This window comes from Myxine glutinosa, chromosome 2, assembly GCF_964187855.1.
Source record: "Myxine glutinosa chromosome 2, kmMyxGlut1.1, whole genome shotgun sequence".
Classification (NCBI taxonomy): Eukaryota; Metazoa; Chordata; class Myxini; order Myxiniformes; family Myxinidae; genus Myxine; species Myxine glutinosa.
In genome coordinates, this window is record NC_136262.1 from 123836311 (window position 1) to 123856012 (window position 19702).

The 19702-nt window shown below is 47.1% G+C and overlaps 1 protein-coding gene and 1 long non-coding RNA gene across 2 annotated transcripts in view; one reads left to right on the forward strand and one right to left on the reverse strand.

Annotated features, from left to right (window-relative positions):
• The window catches only part of LOC137421302 (DNA topoisomerase 1), a 111313-nt gene extending 108372 nt beyond the window's left edge, over nucleotides 1-2941 (reverse strand). Inside the window, exons 1-2 of the mRNA XM_078771614.1 lie at nucleotides 2848-2941; nucleotides 2476-2503 (exon numbers count right to left, since the gene is read on the reverse strand). Of these exons, the coding sequence (XP_078627740.1) occupies nucleotides 2476-2487 (12 nt within the window). The 5' untranslated portion in view covers nucleotides 2488-2503; nucleotides 2848-2941. The remainder of the gene's footprint in view (nucleotides 1-2475; nucleotides 2504-2847) is intronic.
• Nucleotides 2942-6467: 3526 nt separating this feature from the next.
• LOC137418623 (uncharacterized) overlaps nucleotides 6468-19702 on the forward strand; it is a 45697-nt gene continuing 32462 nt past the window's right edge. The window contains exon 1 of the long non-coding RNA XR_010982681.2: nucleotides 6468-6661. This is a non-coding gene — a long non-coding RNA (uncharacterized LOC137418623). The remainder of the gene's footprint in view (nucleotides 6662-19702) is intronic.

The following is a 19702-nucleotide window of genomic DNA, read 5'->3' on the forward strand; positions in this document are numbered from 1 at the left end:
CGTCCGTAAATGAAAATTTACATTAAAAATCATGAACACGTCAGTTTAGAAGAAGAAAAAAATAAATAAATTTAAAAAGCTCAATCAATATCTGGCATTTGTAAATTGTAATATACTAGGGCATTGCCCGTACTATATCTATATCTAAAATTATATCCCCCCCCTCTATTTACATGAAATGGTTTGGTCCAAAGCGAACGGCTTGCGAGTACGGTGACAATCCCCCCCCTCTATTTACATGCAATGGTTTGGTCCAAAGCGAACGGCTTCTGGAGTTTGGTAAAGAAATCGCCATCGCGTGCACAAACGCGCAGGAAAGCGAATGAATCGCAAATTCGGTTTTATTAGTTTTAAAACATAGTTTAACGCCAACATAGTTTGCAAACGTGAAATAAATGAATACGCTCTCAAATGTGCCATCCGAGGCAGAGTGTGTCCTCCACGTTCGGCACACGCGATCGCTCGCTGCTCTCTGATTGGTTGAATCGTTTTTTGGACATAGCTCGGTAAGTAATTGTCCGATTAATATGAAACCTTGAAAAGGCACATCCTCGGGTCCCCAGCAATATACCTGGCAAGTTAAAAGTATATCGGACCCGTGGTTGTCGAGAAACAGCGGTCACAGACAAACAGACGTACAAACGTACAGACGTACAAACAGAGATTACTGGAATTATAGATAGATATATATATATATATATATATTAGTGCTGGGCGATAATTGCGATGGGACCATAATCGTGCTTTAGATTTGCTATCACGATAAGGATAATGCTGCGCATGCACAGTAGGTAAGTCACACCTCGAACCCGGATATTGCCGGTATATTGGCTGTGTTTAGCGTTTACTGCGTTTAGTTTCTCTCAAAAGATATACCCGTATTCAACGCAGCACGTATAATTGTTCGGCAAAAAACATCAAAACAAAACCAATGACTCAAGGTGCAAAAAGTGCTTCCGGTGTCGAAATCGGTGATCCGTTTGAGTGCGCCAAGTTAAGCATTCAGGGCAACATAATGTCAAAGATCGAGAAATTGAGCACACTTGGTATGCGGAGTTTTGCCACCGAGGACAAGGACAAGTAACCTCGATCTTCTCTCCTCTGACCATTCTCGTTGGAGCAAACGGAGCGGGCAAGACGGTGCCGTGTGTTTCATTTATTTATTTATGCCATTTTTGACACGGCATGGGATTGCTTGGCATTTATTATTCACGAAATTCCACATTCAAGGTGTTGTGTTAAATGTTCTTTGCAAATGTCCCAATTAGCAAGCCGCTTGCTTGGTGTGTTCCATTAGCAGGCCGATTGTATCGCTTGCCAAGCCAGATGTTCCTTAGCCTATCAACCACTTTGCAAGCTGCTCCAATTGCTCGGCACCTGGAGAAAGCGATTTCACATATATAAAAGCCTGGTGTTGGCTTAGCGGTTAGGGTGCCGGCTTGGGATCCAAGCATCCTGGGTTCGAATCCCGGTCGATCGCTGAATTAACGCCAGGGGGGTTGACTCAGCCTGTCATCCTTCCGAGGTCGGCAAATTGAGTACCAGCTTGCTGCGATGAATGATCACGGTGTGTACCCCGATCTAGAATAGGTACACCGTATCCCTGCGCATCGTAAGAGGTGATTAAGGGTTGGCGTCAGGAAGGGCATCCGGCCATAAAAACATTGCCTCAAACAGGGAACCATGATTGTCATGGGGCCCGCAAGGCTAGCCCCCGCTCTAGCGGGGAAAATGGCCTTACAAACGATCATGTATGTATGTATGCGTGTGTATGTGTGTATATGTGTGTATGTATGTATATGTGTGTATGTATGTATATGTGTGTATGTGTGCAAATGTATGTGTGTATGTATGTATGTATATGTGTATGTGCACGTGTATGTGTCAAAATTTTAAAATTGGTTTTGGTTAAATGTAAACTGAATGAAGACCCTCAATGTGGAATCCAAGACGTCTTGTTCACACCAATGTGGTCTGTGTCTTGAAGGAAAATGTTAAACGAGACGCATTCCTCCAATCGTTTGGAATCAAATCTAAAAACAAATAAGGAGGAAGGAGAACACCAAAAGGCAAAAAGAAACAGATGCTATATTTTACCCACTAGCCCCCCCCCCCCCTCCTCCTCCCCCCTTCATCCCCATATGTGGAGAGGTTAAACGTGGAATCCCTTTTGATGGTAAAACTCCGTATGGAGAGCACAGAAAATGGCGCTGGAGACTAAGTCTCGTAGACAGCGAACAATGACGGGAAGCGATGTTCGGTGTCGTTTAACTCCTCATCGCTCATGTTCACGTCGCCCATTATTCGGTTTGCTTGTTCCAGGCGACGAGGTTAACCGATCGCGGGAATACGGGGCCGATATACCCCGGGGATAGGTGGGGAGAGCGTGTGCAAAACGGGAGATGGGGTTCATGAGACAGCAGCCGGACTTAGTCTGTGAGCGGGTAGAAAATGGCCACCGGGCCGAGCACTCACCGAGAGGCGCATCCGAGTCTCCGACGTTCTGCACACAGCACGTACACAACACACGCATCGCGTCAGCAAAAGCACCGAGGTTCCAATACCCGCACGGATCTTCAGAACATCCCGACGGGACTCGGTACGGACGGGGGACACCGCCCGCTTCAAGCCTCGTCCCGTCGATTCCGCGGGCGGCCGCAACGCCACGGCTTCGGTACGATTCGCTAGTCGAGACCGTGGATTTACCTCACCGACTAGGCCGAGCCTGTTACCCTCTTCCCCCCCCACTACGCCCCGTCCCAACCGCCGTATCAATCGTGTCGGTGAATCGCACAATCAAGCATTACCACCGGGATCGTGCCCTGGGAATCGGACTAATCTCCTCACCGAGTTATCGGGGTTGAACAAAGTGCTCGCCATGTCTCGCTTCCTCCTACCGGTGCATGCACCGGCGACAGACTGCACTTTTGACAAAGACACGCAGAGTAATCACTGCGCATGCGCACCGAACGCCAGCTGGAGCAGGGGGCATTCGGGCTTGCAATGCATGTCGGGAGGGCATGTCTGGGAAATTCAAAATCAGTCACCGAGACACCGACCCCTGATGTGTCTGACGTCTCACTAACGGGTATTGAACAGTGAGTGCGGCTGCTGGTTGGCAGAAATTGAACCTTCGTGTAAATATATGTATGTGTGTTAAATGTGCATCACCATGCAACGTGGATTCTGCTAATAAGTGATGTTGATACAGCGGAGGAAAGGTGGGACAAACAAATGGCCTTCTGCGTCAGAATTCCTTGTGCATATTCTTTTAATCTTGTGGATTGTCGTGCGGATAACAGTGAACTATCATCATGCACTATCACCTTGCAGCATCATCATCATCACAAGCATCATCACCATGCAGCATCATCATCATCACCAAGCAGCATCATCATAATCACCATGCAGCATCATCATCATCACCACGCAGCATCATCATCATCACCATGCAGCATCATCATCATCACCATGCAGCATCATCATCATCACCATGCAGCATCATCATCACCAAGCAGCATCATCATCATCATCATCATCACCATGCAGCATCATCATCACCATGCAGCATCATCATCATCACCAAGCAGCATCAGCATCATCACCATGCAGCATCATCATCACCAAGCAGCATCATCATCACAAAGCAGCATCATCACCATGCACCATCACCATGCACCATCATCACCATGCACCATCACCATCACCATGCACCATCAACATGCAGCATCATCAGTCATCACCATGCAGCATCATCACCTTGCAGCATCATCACCATGCAGCATCATCACCATTTAGCATCATCACCATGCAGCATCATCACCATGCAGCATCACCATGCAGCATCATCACCATGCACCATCACCATGCCGCATCAACATGCAGCATCATCACGATGCAGCATCATCACCATGCACCATCATCATGCAGCATCATCACCATGCAGCATTATCACCACCATTCATCATAACCATGCAGCATCATCACCATGCAGCATCAACATGTAGCATCATCACCATGTAGCATCATCACCATGCAGCATCATCACCATGCAGCATCAACACCATGCAGCATCATCACCATGCAGCATCACCATGCAGCATCATCACCATGCACCTTCGCCATGCAGCATCATCACCATGCAGCATCATCACCATGCACCATCACCATGCAGCATCAACATGCAGCATCATCACCATGCAGCATCATCACCATGCACCATTATCATGCAGCATCCTCATGCAGCATCATCATGCAGCATCATCACATCATGCAGCATCATCACCACCATGCATCATCACCATGCACCATAACCATGCAGCATCATCACCATGCACCATCGGCATGCAGCATCATCACCATGCATCATCACCATGCACCATCATCACCATGCACCATCACCATGCACCATCAACATGCAGCATCATCACCATGCACCATCGGCATGCAGCATCATCACCATGCATCATCACCATGCACCATCATCACCATGCACCATCACCATGCACCATCAACATGCAGCATCATCACCATGCAGCATCATCACCATGCAGCATCATCACCATGCACCATCAACATGCAGCATCATCACCATACAGCATCATCACCATGCAGCATCATCACCATGCAGCATCATCACCATGTAGCATCATCATGCAGCATCATCACCATGCAGCATCACCATGCAGCATCATCACCGTGCAGCATCATCACCATGTAGCATCATCACCATGCAGCATCATCACCATGCAGCATCACCATGCAGCATCATCACCATGCACCATCGGCATGCAGCATCATCACCATGCATCATCACCATGCACCATCATCACCATGCACCATCACCATGCACCATCAACATGCAGCATCATCACCATGCAGCATCATCACCATGCAGCATCATCACCATGCACCATCAACATGCAGCATCATCACCATACAGCATCATCACCATGCAGCATCATCACCATGCAGCATCATCACCATGTAGCATCATCATGCAGCATCATCACCATGCAGCATCACCATGCAGCATCATCACCGTGCAGCATCATCACCATGTAGCATCATCACCATGCAGCATCATCACCATGCAGCATCACCATGCAGCATCATCACCATGCACCATCACCATGCAGCATCAACATGCAGCATCATCCCCATGCAACATCATCACCATGCACCATTATCATGCAGCATCATCATGCAGCATCATCACCATGCAGCATCATCACCACCATGCATCATCACCATGCACCATAACCATGCAGCATCATCACCATGGACCATCACCATGCAGCATCAACATGTAGCATCATCACCATGCAGCATCATCACCATGCAGCATCATCACCATGCAGCATCACCATGCAGCATCATCACCATGCAGCATCATCACCATGCAGCATCATCACCATGTACCATCACCATGCACCATCAACGTGCAGCATAAACATGCAGCATCATCACCATGCAGCATCACCATGCAGCATCAACATGTAGCATCATCACCATGCAGCATCATCACCATGCAGCATCATCACCATGCACCATCACCATGCAGCATCAACATGCAGCATCATCACCATGCAGCATCATCACCATGCAGCATCATCACCATGCACCATTACCATGCAGCAACAACATGCAGCATCATCACCATGCAGCATCATCACCATGCACCATCACCATGCAGCATCAACATGCAGCATCATCACCATGCAGCATCATCACCATGCAGCATCAACATGTAGCATCATCACCATGCAGCATCATTACCATGCAGCATCATCACCATGCAGCATCATCACCATGCAGCATCACCATGCAGCATCATCACCATGCACCATCACCATGCAGCATCACCATGCAGCATCATCACCATGCAGCATCATCACCATGGACCATCACCATGCAGCATCAACATGTAGCATCATCACCATGCAGCATCATCATGCAGCATCGTCACCATGCAGCATCATCATGCAGCATCGTCACCATGCAGCATCATCATGCAGCATCATCATGCAGCATCATCATGCAGCATCGTCACCATACAGCATCATCATTCAGCATCATCATGCAGCATCACCATGCAGCATCATCATGCAGCATCATCACCATGCACCATCATCATGCAGCATCATCATGCAGCATCACCATGCAGCATCATCACCATGCACCATCATCATGCAGCATCGTCACCATGCAGCATCATCACCACCATGCATCATCACCATGCACCATAACCATGCACCATCATTATCATGCACCATCACCATGCACCACCACCATCACCATGCACCATCATTATCATGCACCATCACCATGCACCACCACCATCACCATGCACCATAATCATCACCATGCACTATGAGCTCCATTCTGAGCGTTTTACCGAGCAGGGTTACAATCCTGCATGGGTCGTCACTCACCACCCTGACACAAGATACTCCATGAGTGTGCAGGATTGGTGAAACATCAGGAAGACAGTTTATAGCTGGATCTGGATTCGAACCCAGACTAGGCAGCTCAGCAAGGCGAGCGTGCATACCTCCAGGGTCTAGGCCATCCTGCCTTCCCCATAACGGTGAACATCGTTTGAAATGTGTTTCGAGTTTGCATTGCAGTTCCGGAGCTCAGTATCGTGCAAACCCCCCAGGTATCCATAATAACATGAAGCATTGCATTAATGTGCAGTTGATGAAGCAGAAGCATGATGGGCCAAATGGCCTCCTCTGTGGTGAAGTTCCCTTTTATGTTCTTGTAACTTTAATGCAGGAGGAGGGCCACGTGGCATCTTTTTATTCTTGTGTTTGTGCATTCTCACCCTGTCACACATCATGATCTCAGTGTGTTTGTGCATTCTCACCCATCATGATCTCAGTGTGTTTGTGCATTCTCACCCATCATGATCTCAGTGTGTTTGTGCATTCTCACCCTGTCACCCATCATGATCTCAGTGTGTTTGTGCATTCTCACCCTGTCACACATCATGATCTCAGTGTGTTTGTGCATTCTCACCCATCATGATCTCAGTGTGTTTGTGCATTCTCACCCTGTCACACATCATGATCTCAGTGTGTTTGTGCATTCTCACCCATCATGATCTCAGTGTGTTTATGCATACTCACCCTGTCACACATCATGATCTCAGTGTGTTTGTGCATTCTCACCCTGTCACACATCATGATCTCAGTGTGTTTGTGCATTCTCACCCTTCATGATCTCAGTGTGTTTGTGCATACTCACCCTGTCACACATCATGATCTCAGTGTGTTTGTGCATTCTCACCCTGTCACACATCATGATCTCAGTGTGTTTGTGCATTCTCACCCATCATGATCTCAGTGTGTTTGTGCATTCTCACACATCATGATCTCAGTGTGTTTGTGCATTCTCACCCATCATGATCTCAGTGTGTTTGTGCACTCTCACCCATCATGATCTCAGTGTGTTTGTGCATTCTCACCCTGTCACACATCATGATCTCAGTGTGTTTGTGCATTCTCACCCATCATGATCTCAGTGTGTTTGTGCATTCTCACCCATCATGATCTCAGTGTGTTTGTGCATTCTCACCCATCATGATCTCAGTGTGTTTGTGCATTCTCACCCATCATGATCTCAGTGTGTTTGTGCATTCTCACCCATCATGATCTCAGTGTGTTTGTGCATTCTCACCCTGTCACACATCATGATCTCAGTGTGTTTGTGCATTCTCACCCATCATGATCTCAGTGTGTTTGTGCATACTCACCCTGTCACACATCATGATCTCAGTGTGTTTGTGCATTCTCACCCATCATGATCTCAGTGTGTTTGTGCATACACACCCTGTCACACATCATGATCTCAGTGTGTTTGGCATTCTCACCCATCATGATCTCAGTGTGTTTGTGCATTCTCACCCTGGCACCCATCATGATCTCAGTGTGTTTGTGCATTCTCACCCTGTCACCCATCATGATCTCAGTGTGTTTGTGCATTCTCACCCATCATGATCTCAGTGTGTTTGTGCATTCTCACCCTGTCACACATCATGATCTCAGTGTGTTTGTGCATTCTCCCCCATCATGATCTCAGTGTGTTTGTGCATTCTCACCCTGGCACCCATCATGATCTCAGTGTGTTTGTGCATTCTCACCCTGGCACCCATCATGATCTCAGTGTGTTTGTGCATTCTCACCCTGTCACACATCATGATCTCAGTGTGTTTGTGCATTCTCACCCATCATGATCTCAGTGTGTTTGTGCATTCTCACCCATCATGATCTCAGTGTGTTTGTGCATTCTCACCCTGTCGCCCAGCATGATCTCAGTGTGTTTGTGCATTCTCACCCATCATGATCTCAGTGTGTTTGTGCATTCTCACCCATCATGATCTCAGTGTGTTTGTGCATTCTCACCCTGTCGCCCAGCATGATCTCAGTGTGTTTGTGCATTCTCACCCATCATGATCTCAGTGTGTTTGTGCATTCTCACCCATCATGATCTCAGTGTGTTTGTGCATTCTCACCCTGTCACACATCATGATCTCAGTGTGTTTGTGCATTCTCACCCATCATGATCTCAGTGTGTTTGTGCATTCTCACCCTGGCACCCATCATGATCTCAGTGTGTTTGTGCATTCTCAGCCTGTCACACATCATGATCTCAGTGTGTTTGTGCATTCTCACCCATCATGATCTCAGTGTGTTTGTACATTCTCACCCATCATGATCTCAGTGTGTTTGTGCATACTCACCCTGTCGCCCAGCATGATCTCAGTGTGTTTGTGCATTCTCACCCATCATGATCTCAGTGTGTTTGTGCATTCTCACCCTGTCACCCATCATGATCTCAGTGTGTTTGTGCATACTCACCCTGTCGCCCAGCATGAGCTCAGTGTGTTTGTGCATTCTCACCCATCATGATCTCAGTGTGTTTGTGCATTCTCACCCATCATGATCTCAGTGTGTTTGTGCATACTCACCCTGTCGCCCAGCATGATCTCAGTGTGTTTGTGCATTCTCACCAATCATGATCTCAGTGTGTTTGTGCATTCTCACCCATCATGATCTCAGTGTGTTTGTGCATACTCACCCTGTCGCCCAGCATGATCTCAGTGTGTTTGTGCATTCTCACCCTGTCACCCATCATGATCTCAATGTGTTTGTGCATTCTCACCCATCATGATCTCAGTGTGTTTGTGCATACTCACCCTGTCACCCATCATGATCTCAGTGTGTTTGTGCATTCTCACCCATCATGATCTCAGTGTGTTTGTGCATTCTCACCCTGTCACACATCATGATCTCAGTGTGTTTGTGCATTCTCACCCTGTCACACATCATGATCTCAGTGTGTTTGTGCCTTCTCACCCATCATGATCTCAGTGTGTTTGTGCATTCTCACCCTGTCACACATCATGATCTCAGTGTGTTTGTGCATTCTCACCCTGTCACACATCATGATCTCAGTGTGATTGTGCATTCTCACCCATCATGATCTCAGTGTGTTTGTGCATTCTCACCCATCATGATCTCAATGTGTTTGTGCATTCTCACCCTGTCACCCATCATGATCTCAGTGTGTTTGTGCATTCTCACCCTGTCACACATCATGATCTCAATGTGTTTGTGCATTCTCACCCATCATGATCTCAGTGTGTTTGTGCATTCTCACCCATCATGATCTCAGTGTGTTTGTGCATACTCACCCTGTCGCCCATCATGATCTCAGTGTGTTTGTGCATTCTCACCCATCATGATCTCAGTGTGTTTGTGCATTCTCACCCATCATGATCTCAGTGTGTTTGTGCATACTCACCCTGTCGCCTAGCATGATCTCAGTGTGTTTGTGCATTCTCACCCATCATGATCTCAGTTTGTTTGTGCATTCTCACCCTGTCACCCATCATGATCTCAGTGTGTTTGTGCATACTCACCCTGTCACCCATCATTATCTCAATGTGTTTGTGCATTCTCACCCATCATGATCTCAGTGTGTTTGTGGATTCTCACCCTGTCACCCATCATGATATCGGTGTGTTTGTGCATACTCACCCTGTCACCCATCATTATCTCAATGTGTTTGTGCATTCTCACCCATCATGATCTCATTGTGTTTGTGCATTCTCACCCTGTCACCCATCATGATCTCAGTGTGTTTGTGCATACTCACCCTGTCACCCATCATTATCTCAATGTGTTTGTGCATACTCACCCATCATGATCTCAATGTGTTTGTGCATTCTCACCCATCATGATCTCAATGTGTTTGTGCATTCTCACCCATCATGATCATCATGATCTTGCTATCTTTATAAAAAAAACTCTCTTCCTCACTCACCCTGCACTGCCCTCTCTCCACCTCACCCCCAGGAATACCTTTGGCTACGGCTTCCCCTTCGCTCCCACCTTTTGTTCATATGTGTGTTGTACCGTCCACCAAACAGTGATGACTCCATCTACATCTCGCTGTCTGATAATATGGACCAACTTCTATCTACCCATCCCAACTCTCTCTTCCTCATATGTGGTGATTTCAACTGTCACCATGCCAGTTGGCTGGGGGTGGGTACCTCTCTCACCAGCCATGGCTCTTCAGCAAAGGACTTCTGTGACTCACTGGGACTGACACAATCTGTCAATTTCCCAACCCGGATCTCAGTCAACGGAGAATCTTCTCTTCTGGACTTGGTTATGACTAACTTCCCTGAAAATGTCTGCTGCTTTTCTTCTGCTCCAATCGGCTCATCTGATCATGTGCTTGTCAAAGTGGACATCTCTCTGACCATTCTCAGAGAGCCTCCTCAGTGTCGACGAGTCTGGCATTTCACTCAGGCCAACTGGCACGGTCTTCAAGCAGCCATCAATCATCTGGACTGGTCTCCCATCTCTACCGCCTCTGACATCAACTCATCCTGGGAATTCTTTCAAAGTAAATTGCTCTCTCTCATGCACAGATTTATCCCATCTCGTCTTCAGTTGTCATACCCTTCCTCCCGTCCATGGTACATGGAATCTTGTGGTGAGGCTATTGCCCAGAAACAACTTGCCTTCGTCTCCTGGAAAGCAAATCCAACCGAAGGAAATCTCATTTCCTTTCACAAAGCCCGAAACAAGTGTGTGTCCACCCTCAGGAGAGCCAGGAAACAATATCTCTCCGTTCTCAGGACAGAACTCTCCCTCTTCCAAATCCTGGTGGCGTCTGGTCAAATCTGTTTCTGGTGTTTGTTCCCCCTCCATCCTCTCCCTCACCTCAAATGGCCACACGGCTGACTCCACACGTGAAAAAGCTAAATGCCTCAACTCTGTGTTTGCCTCTAAATCTTGTGTCCCAAACCCATCCCTCTCTGTACCCACCATACCCAGTCGTGCCCAGCTGCTCCTCGACTCTGTGTCCTTTCCTCCTGACAAGGTGGAAAAGTTTCTGTCAACCCTCGACTCTGATTCTGCAACTGGACCTGACGGCATCAGCCCACGGGCCCTAAAATCCTGTTCTTCCGCTCTTTCACTCCCTCTCTCTGTTCTCTTCTCCCTCTCTTTTGCTCAAGGTCATCTGCCATCTGCTTGGAAATCTGCCAACATCACCGCTTTGCACAAAAAAGGTGCAAAAACAGATCCCAGCAACTACAGACCAATCAGCCTTCTCCAAATTATCAGCAAAGTCATGGAATCCATCATTGCTTCAGATATGAAATCTTTCCTCTTCTCCAATGGCTTGATCTCTGATCATCAATTTGGTTTCAGACCTGGTCACTCTACTCTGGACATGCTGCTTCTGCTTTCTCAACAATGGATGGAGGTCCTCAATGCAAAACAGGAAATTAGAGCTGTCTCCCTTGACATATCACATGCCTTCGATACGGTCTGGTACCCCGCTCTGCTCACCAACTCTCCTCTTTTGGTATCCATGGAAATCTCCACGCATGGCTGGCGGACTTCCTCTCTAGTCGTAGTCAACGTGTGGCCCTGAATGGGTTTCTCTCATCTCCTCTTCCTGTTCAGGCTGGAGTTGCCCAAGGCAGTGTTCTGGGCCCTGTGCTTTTTCTGGTCTTCATCAATGATCTCTCTGACTCCCTTGAAAATCCTCTCTATCTCTTTGCTGATGACTCTACTCTCTGTCGCTCCATTCTTCATCCCTCAGATCGGCAGTCTGCAGCCTCCTCACTCTCTGCAGACCTGGACAAAATCACAGACTGGGCAAACAAGTGGAACATGTCTTTCAATCCTGACAAATCTCACACTCTTACGATGTCTCTCCGAAAAGACCGACTGGACAACCCTCCCATCCACTTTCTGAATAATCCTCTCCAAGAAGTTCTGTCACTCAAGCTTTTGGGTCTCACTATCTGCCATGATCTTTCCTGGGAAAACCACATTTCAAATCTGGCCTCCAAAGCCAGTCGCCGACTGGGCATCCTCCGTCGTGCGAAGTCCTTCCTTGGCACACCTGAGCTCCTCACCACATACAAGGCTTTCATCCGCAGCTCAATGGAATACTGCTCTCCCCTCTGGGCTGGTGCTCCTGCCTCACACCTAGCTCGTCTTCATGCTGTTGAAACCAAAGCGATCAGAATCATTGGAATCTCCCACGATGAAGCTAACTCCAAGGGCCTCTCACTCACTCACCACAGGCAGGTTGGTGGTCTTTCCGTCTTCTACCGACTCCTCTCTGGCCTTGCCCCCCCCCCCCCCCCAGTTCTCTCTGGGCTCTGTCCCCCAAATATTCCTAGAGGTCGCACAAGATCTGCCCGCAACCCTCTTATGTTTAAACTTCCAAAATCAAGACTCTCTGCTCACCTTCACTCCTTCATTCCTCTTTTCTCCCGCCTCTGGAACAAACTCCCTCACTCTCTTCAATCCCACTCCACCCTCCAGGTCTTTAAAACAGCTGTTCACCACCATCTCTTATCTTCCCCCATCCAAATCCTTGATCTTTTCTACCCCCGCTAATTTCACCCCAATTCCACCTTTTTGAAATACCAACTTCTGTCCTGGAAGTCCTTGGTGTCCTTGTGTTTTATACTTCTCACACCCCCCTTCCCACGCCTCCTTCCCCCAAGCCCTCTCCCTTCCACACATCTCCCTGCTCTCAAATGTTATGTTTGTGTGCTTCCCCTTCTCTCCCCATCTTGTCTTCTGCTCCCTCTTTTTATATATTTTGTTTGTCTGGTTGATTTGTTTGTGAAGTAAATGTCAGCTCTTTCACGAACCTCGATTCAGTATACAAAAAAAATCTCAGTGTGTTTGTGCATACTCACCCTGTCGCCCATCATTATCTCAGTGTGTTTGTGCATACTCACACATCATTATCTCTGTGTGTTTGTGCATACTCACCCATCAACCCTCTTTATCACAACCCTATCTCGCTCCCCCTAAAATAAATAAATAACTTAAAACATTAATAAGTGTGTGTGTTTGTTTGTTTGTTTGTTTGTTTGTTTGTTTATGTGTGTGTTGAATGAAATGAATGAATGATCGTTTTAAGACCATTTTCCCCGCTAGAGCGGGAGTTAGCCTTGCGGGCCCCATGACAATCATGGTTCCCTGTTTGAGGCAATGTTTTTATGGCCGGATGCCCTTCCTGACGCCAACCCTCAGTCGCCTCTTACGACACGCAAGGATACGCTGTACCTATTCTAAATCGGGGTACACACAATTGGGGTAATCGGTGTGTGTTGTTGGTTGTTATTTCCATTTGCGGGTTTCAAAGGTGGAATGGAGTCCTCCCAGGTCTTAAAGTATCCATCATTGTGTGTGTGTGTGTGTGTGTGTGTGTGTGTGTGTGTGTGTGTGTGTGTGTGTGTGTGTGTGTGTGTGTCTGTGTCGTTTAGTGTTATTTATATATGCAGTTTCAAAGGTGGAATGGAGCCCTCCCAGGTCTCAAAGTATCCACCTTTGTGTGTGTGTGTGTGTGTGTGTGTGTGTGTGTGTGTGTCAGTGTGTGTGTGTGTGTGTGTGTGTGTGTGTGTGTGTGTGTGTGTCAGTGTGTGTATATGTGACCGTGTGTGTGCATGTTTGTGTTTGTAATTCTGGGATTACTGGCCTGGTGATGTCCATGGAAGGATGACAGCGGAATCCTCGTGTACACCGTTACAATGTATTCCAGTGTAGATAAACAAAGTCATTTAGTGAACTAGATACCTGATGGCAGTTCTCAAATATGAAATTTATATTATAACTTGTTTTGTTACTTGTTGGCAAAGTCACATCAAGGTAGGCCCCATTACCAGTGTAGCACAAGGTACATGACAAATTCACATCCAGTATCTGCAGCAGTTGCCAACCCTAGCCTTGATTCATTAATTGGGCACTTCTGCCAACAATTTTATGATATCGAAGTGTTGTTTCATAAAATCACAGATAAGTTGGCAAATCTCCATTGATAATGTGACGGTGTTCTTCTTCTTTTTAATGTAGCACATGGCTGCGGGTGGCATCATTTCCTGGGTGGTCGTAGCTACTGTATTCCGGTCACAAGAGATCCCCTGTAAGAGCAGGAATTTTGACAGGATGCCAGCGTTAGCTCACCTACTCTTCGTGAAGGATACCATGGGATATTTAACGACCACCGATTAATGCCATAAGACTGGATGCCCAGTTTAACAATCATCCGACGACTGAAGAAGAAGAAGATATTGTGAGGCGTGGGGAAGGGAGCAATCAGCATTTTGACTCAGTTACACAAATGGTCTACTGTTTCTGAAGCCACAACAATATTTTTAATATCAACTAGCAAATTCTGCAAGGAAGGGCATGGAGCTCGCTCAATTGGTTAATGTAGGTTAAATTAGGATTTGGGCTCAACTGACCAGTGGGAGTATAAGACATTCTATTGCGGGATGTGGTCAATTAGAGATTGGGTTTTTTTTTTGTTTTCGTTTTTCTGTATACAGAATCGAGGCTCGTGAATGAGCTAACATTTATCACACAAACAAATCAAACAGAAAAACAAAGTATGTAAAAAGGGGAGCGGTAGACAACATGGGGAAAGAAGGGGGAAGCACATAAACACAACATTTGAGAGCAGGGACATCGGGAGATGTGTGGGGGGGAGGGGGCTTGGGGGGGAGGGGCGTGGGAAGGGGGGGGGGGGTGGGAGAAGTATAAAACACAAGCACACCAAGGACTTCCAGGAAAGAAGTTGGTATTTCAAAAAAGTGGATTTGGGGTGAAATTAGCGGGGGTAGAAAAGATCAAGGTTTTGGATGGGGGAAGATAAGAGATGGTGGTGAACAGCTGTTTTAAAGACCTGGAGGGATGAGTGGGATTGAAGAGAGTGAGGGAGTTTGTTCCAGAGGCAGGAGAAAAGAGGAATGAAGGAGTGAAGGTGAGCAGAGAGTCTTGATTTTGGCAGTTTAACCAGAAGAGGGCTGCAGGCACATCTTGTGCGACCTGTAGGAATATTTGGGGGACGGAGCCCAGAGAGAGCTGGGGGAGCAAGGCCGGAGAGGAGTCGGTAAAAGATGGAAAGAACACCAACCTGCCTGCGGTGAGTAAGTGAAAGGCCCTCGGAGATAGCTTCATCGCGGTAGATTCCAATGATTCTGAACGCTTTGGTTTCAACAGCATGAAGACGAGCTAGGTGTGATGCAGGAGCACCAGCCCAGACGGTAGAGCAGTATTCCATTGAGCTGTGGATGAAAGCCTTGTATGTGGTGAGGAGCTCAGGTGTGCCAAGGAAGGACTTCGCACGACGGAGGATGCCCAGTCGGCGACTGGCTTTGGAGGCCAGATTTGAAATGTGGTTTTCCCAGGAAAGATCATGGCAGATAGTGAGACCCAAAAGCTTGAGTGACAGAACTTCTTGGAGAGGATTATTCAGAAAGTGGATGGGAGGGTTGTCCAGTCGGTCTTTTAGGAGAGACATCGTAAGAGTGTGATATTTGTCAGGATTGAAAGACATGTTCCACTTGTTTGCCTAGTCTGTGATTTTGTCCAGGTCTGCAGAGTGAGGAGGCTGGAGACTGCCGATCTGAGGGATGAGGAATGGAGCGGCAGAGAGTGGAGTCATCAGCAAAGAGATAGAGAGGATTTTCATGAGAGTCAGAGAGATCATTGATGAAGACCAGAAAAAGCACAGGGCCCAGAACACTGCCTTGGGGAACTCCAGCCTGAACAGGAAGAGGAGATGAGAGAAACCCATTCAGGGCCACACGTTGACTACGACTGGAGAGGAAGTCCGCCAGCCATGTGTGGAAATTTCCATGGATACCAAAGGAGGAGGGTTTGGTGAGCAGAGCGGGGTGCCAGACCCTATCGAAGGCACGTGATATGTCAAGGGAGACGGCTCTAATTTCCTGTTTGGCATTGAGGACCTCCATCCATTGTTGAGGCTGCAGAAGCAGCATGTCCAGAGTAGAGTGACCAGGTCTGAAACCAAATTGATGATCAGAGATCAAGCCATTGGAGAAGAGGAAAGATTTCATATCCGAAGCAATGATGGATTCCATGACTTTGCTGATAATTGGGAGAAGGCTGATTGGTCTGTAGTTGCTAGGATCTGTTTTTTCACCTTTTTGTGTAAAGCGGTGATGTTGGCTGATTTCCAAGTAGATGGCAGATGACCTTGAGCAAAAGAGAGGGTGAAGATAACAGAGAGAGGGAGTGAAAGAGTGGAAAAACAGGATTTTAGGACCCGTGGGCTGATGCCGTCAGGTCCAGTTGCAGAATCAGAGTCGAGGGTTGACAGAAAATTTCCACCTTGTCAGGAGGAAAGGACACAGAGTCAAGGAGCAGCTGGGTACGACTGGGTACAGTGGGGACAGAGAGGGATGGGTTCGGGACACAAGATTTAGAGGCAAACACAGAGTTGAGGCATTCAGCTTTTTCACGGGTGGAGTCAGCTTTGTAGCCGTTTGAGGTAAGGGAGGGGATGGAGGGGGAACAAACACCAGAAACAGATTTGACCAGACGCCACCAGGATTTGGAAGAGGGCGACAGATAAGAGAGTTCGGTCTTGAGAACGGAGAGATATTGTTTCCTGGTTCTCCTGAAGGTGGGCACATACTTGTTTCGGGCTTTGTGAAAGGAAATGAGATTTCCTTTCGTTGGATTTGCTTTCCAGGAGACGAAGGCAAGTTGTTTCTGGGCAACAGCCTCACCACAAGATTCAGTGTACCATGGACGGGAGGAAGGGTATGACAACTGAAGACGAGATGGGATAAATCTGTGCATGAGAGAGAGCAATTTACTTTGGAAGAATTCCCAGGATGAGTTGATGTCAGAGGCAGTAGAAATGGGAGACCAGTCCAGATGATTGATGGCTGCTTGAAGACCGTGCCAGTTGGCCTGAGTGAAATGCCAGACTCGTCGACGCTGAGGAGGCTCTCTGAGAAGGTCAGAGAGATGTCCACTTTAACAAGCACATGATCAGATGAGGCGATTGGAGCAGAATAAGAGCAGCAGACATTTTCAGGGAAGTTAGTCATAACCAAGTCCAGAAGAGAAGATGCTCCGTTGACTGAGATCCGGGTCGGGAAATTGACAGATTGTGTCAGTCCCAGTGAGTCGCAGAAGTCATTTGCTGAGGAGCCATGGCTGGTGAGAGAGGTACCCACACCCAGCCAACTGGCATGGTGACAATTGAAATCACCACATATGAGGAAGAGAGAGTTGGGATGGGTAGATAGAAGTTGGTCCATATTATCAGACAGCGAGATGTAGATGGAGTCATCATTGTTTGGTGGATGGTACAACACACATATGAACAAAAGGTGGGAGCGAAGGGGAAGCCGTAGCCAGAGGTATTCCTGGGGGTGGGGTGGAGAGAGGGCAGAGCAGGGCGAGTGAGGAAGAGAGTTTTTGATAAAGATAGCAACGCCACCTCCAGGACGAGACTCAGGTCTATCATACCGGAGGACGGAGTAACCCGGGAGAGATACTAAGGAATCAGAGACATCATAAAGGAGGAACGTTTCTATTAATCAGATCAAGTCTGGTTTATCAGAAGCAACCTGAATGGAGAGATCAATCAGGTTTGAGCGAAGGCCTCGGATGTTTGAGGTCCATATCGTTAATGAGGAGAAAGGGGGAGCATCGGGTGCAGGAGAGGGGAGGGGTGGGGTAGGGGCAGATGAAGGATGGGCGGGGAAGGTAGGAAGAGCAGTTGGTAGTGTGTTTGTGTGTGTTTGTTTATCTGTCTGCTCACTTATACTTGTCTACAGTTCACAATTTTAAACCGATCTTCACGAAACTTCACCAAATGGTAGAGTTTATGGTCCGACAAAATCCCATATATTTTTGAGGTCAAAGGGTCAACAACCTTTTCTGATTTCTAAAATCCTCAATTTTTATCCGATTAATTTGAAATTTGAATAGCATTTTCATATCAGCTAACTGAATTCAACTATCAACTATTTTTGAGATCAACATAGGTCACAAGGTCAACATAGGCCAAAGGTCAACCACTTTTTTCAAATTTCTAAAATCCTCAATTTTCATCCGATTGACTTGAAATTTGAATAGGATTTTCACATCAGCTTACTGAAACCAGCCACCATCTATTTTTGAGATCAACATAGGCCAAAGGTCAACCACTTTTTTTCAAATTTCTAAAATCCTCAATTTTCATCCGATATATGATGAACTCCCAAGAGGGTTCATATGATGTCGCCAGCAGCGTGCTTTGCATCACATCACCCCGCCCGCTTTTAACCCTCTTTTTCTGAGCAAAGTAGAGGGCCTTAGGTTGCTCACCACCAGTATCATTTAACGTCATCACCTGGGGGGGCTCTCAGTGGATGGCCATATTGGAGTACCTATACTGTAATATCGTAGCAAGCCATAGGGGAAGGCTTATTGCTGTTGTAGGGTTTGTTTCTACAATTAACTCCCCCAATTTTTAAAGACAACAGAGAGTTTCTTAGACCGGAAAAAGTACTAAACCACCATTTAGAAAATTATTATTACCAGGGGAAACCCGTCAAAAATGACGAGGCCAAGAGCATCCCCCTATCACAGCACAGTTGTTAAATAATATAACTCACAGGCTTGTGGATTTACTTTTGTTTCATAAAGAAAAGTATGATTATTTTTGAAATTTATTTATTTTCAAAGTGATAACGGAACTTCAAATGGCAATTAAGACATTTCTGTATTCGCAAGCCATGCTTTGTCGGATTTGATCAGTTCATTCAGATAAATGATGCTGATTGAAAAAAGTAATTGTATAACGCAGATCGTTCCTTTAGGTTTAGAACAACAATTCTTGCAAATACGCGAGTGCCACCTCCTGGTCTGCCATCCCCTTGTCTGCCACCTCCTTGTCTGCATGCCACTTCCTGACTTGCCACCCACCTCCTGGTCTGCCACCTCCTTGTCTGCCACCTCCTTGTCTGCATGCCACTTCCTGACCTGCCACCCACCTCCTGGTCTGCCACCTCCTTTTCTGCATGCCACTTCCTGACCTGCTACCCACCTCCTGGTCCGCCGCCGCCTTGTCTGCCACCTCCTTGTCTGCATGCCACTTTCTGACCTGCCACCCACCTCGTGGTCTGCCACCTCCTTGTCTGCCACCTCATTGTCTGCCACCTCCGGGACTGTCACCTCCTGGTCTGTCACCTCCTGGTCTGCCATCTCCTTCAAGACTATCAGATGCATATTATATGTCCTCTGGCCTTTATCTTCGCTGGAACTATTATAATAGATATAACTGAAATCACCACCATTAAAGACCATCTTTTTATTAGTACGCAAACATGGCTAAATAACAG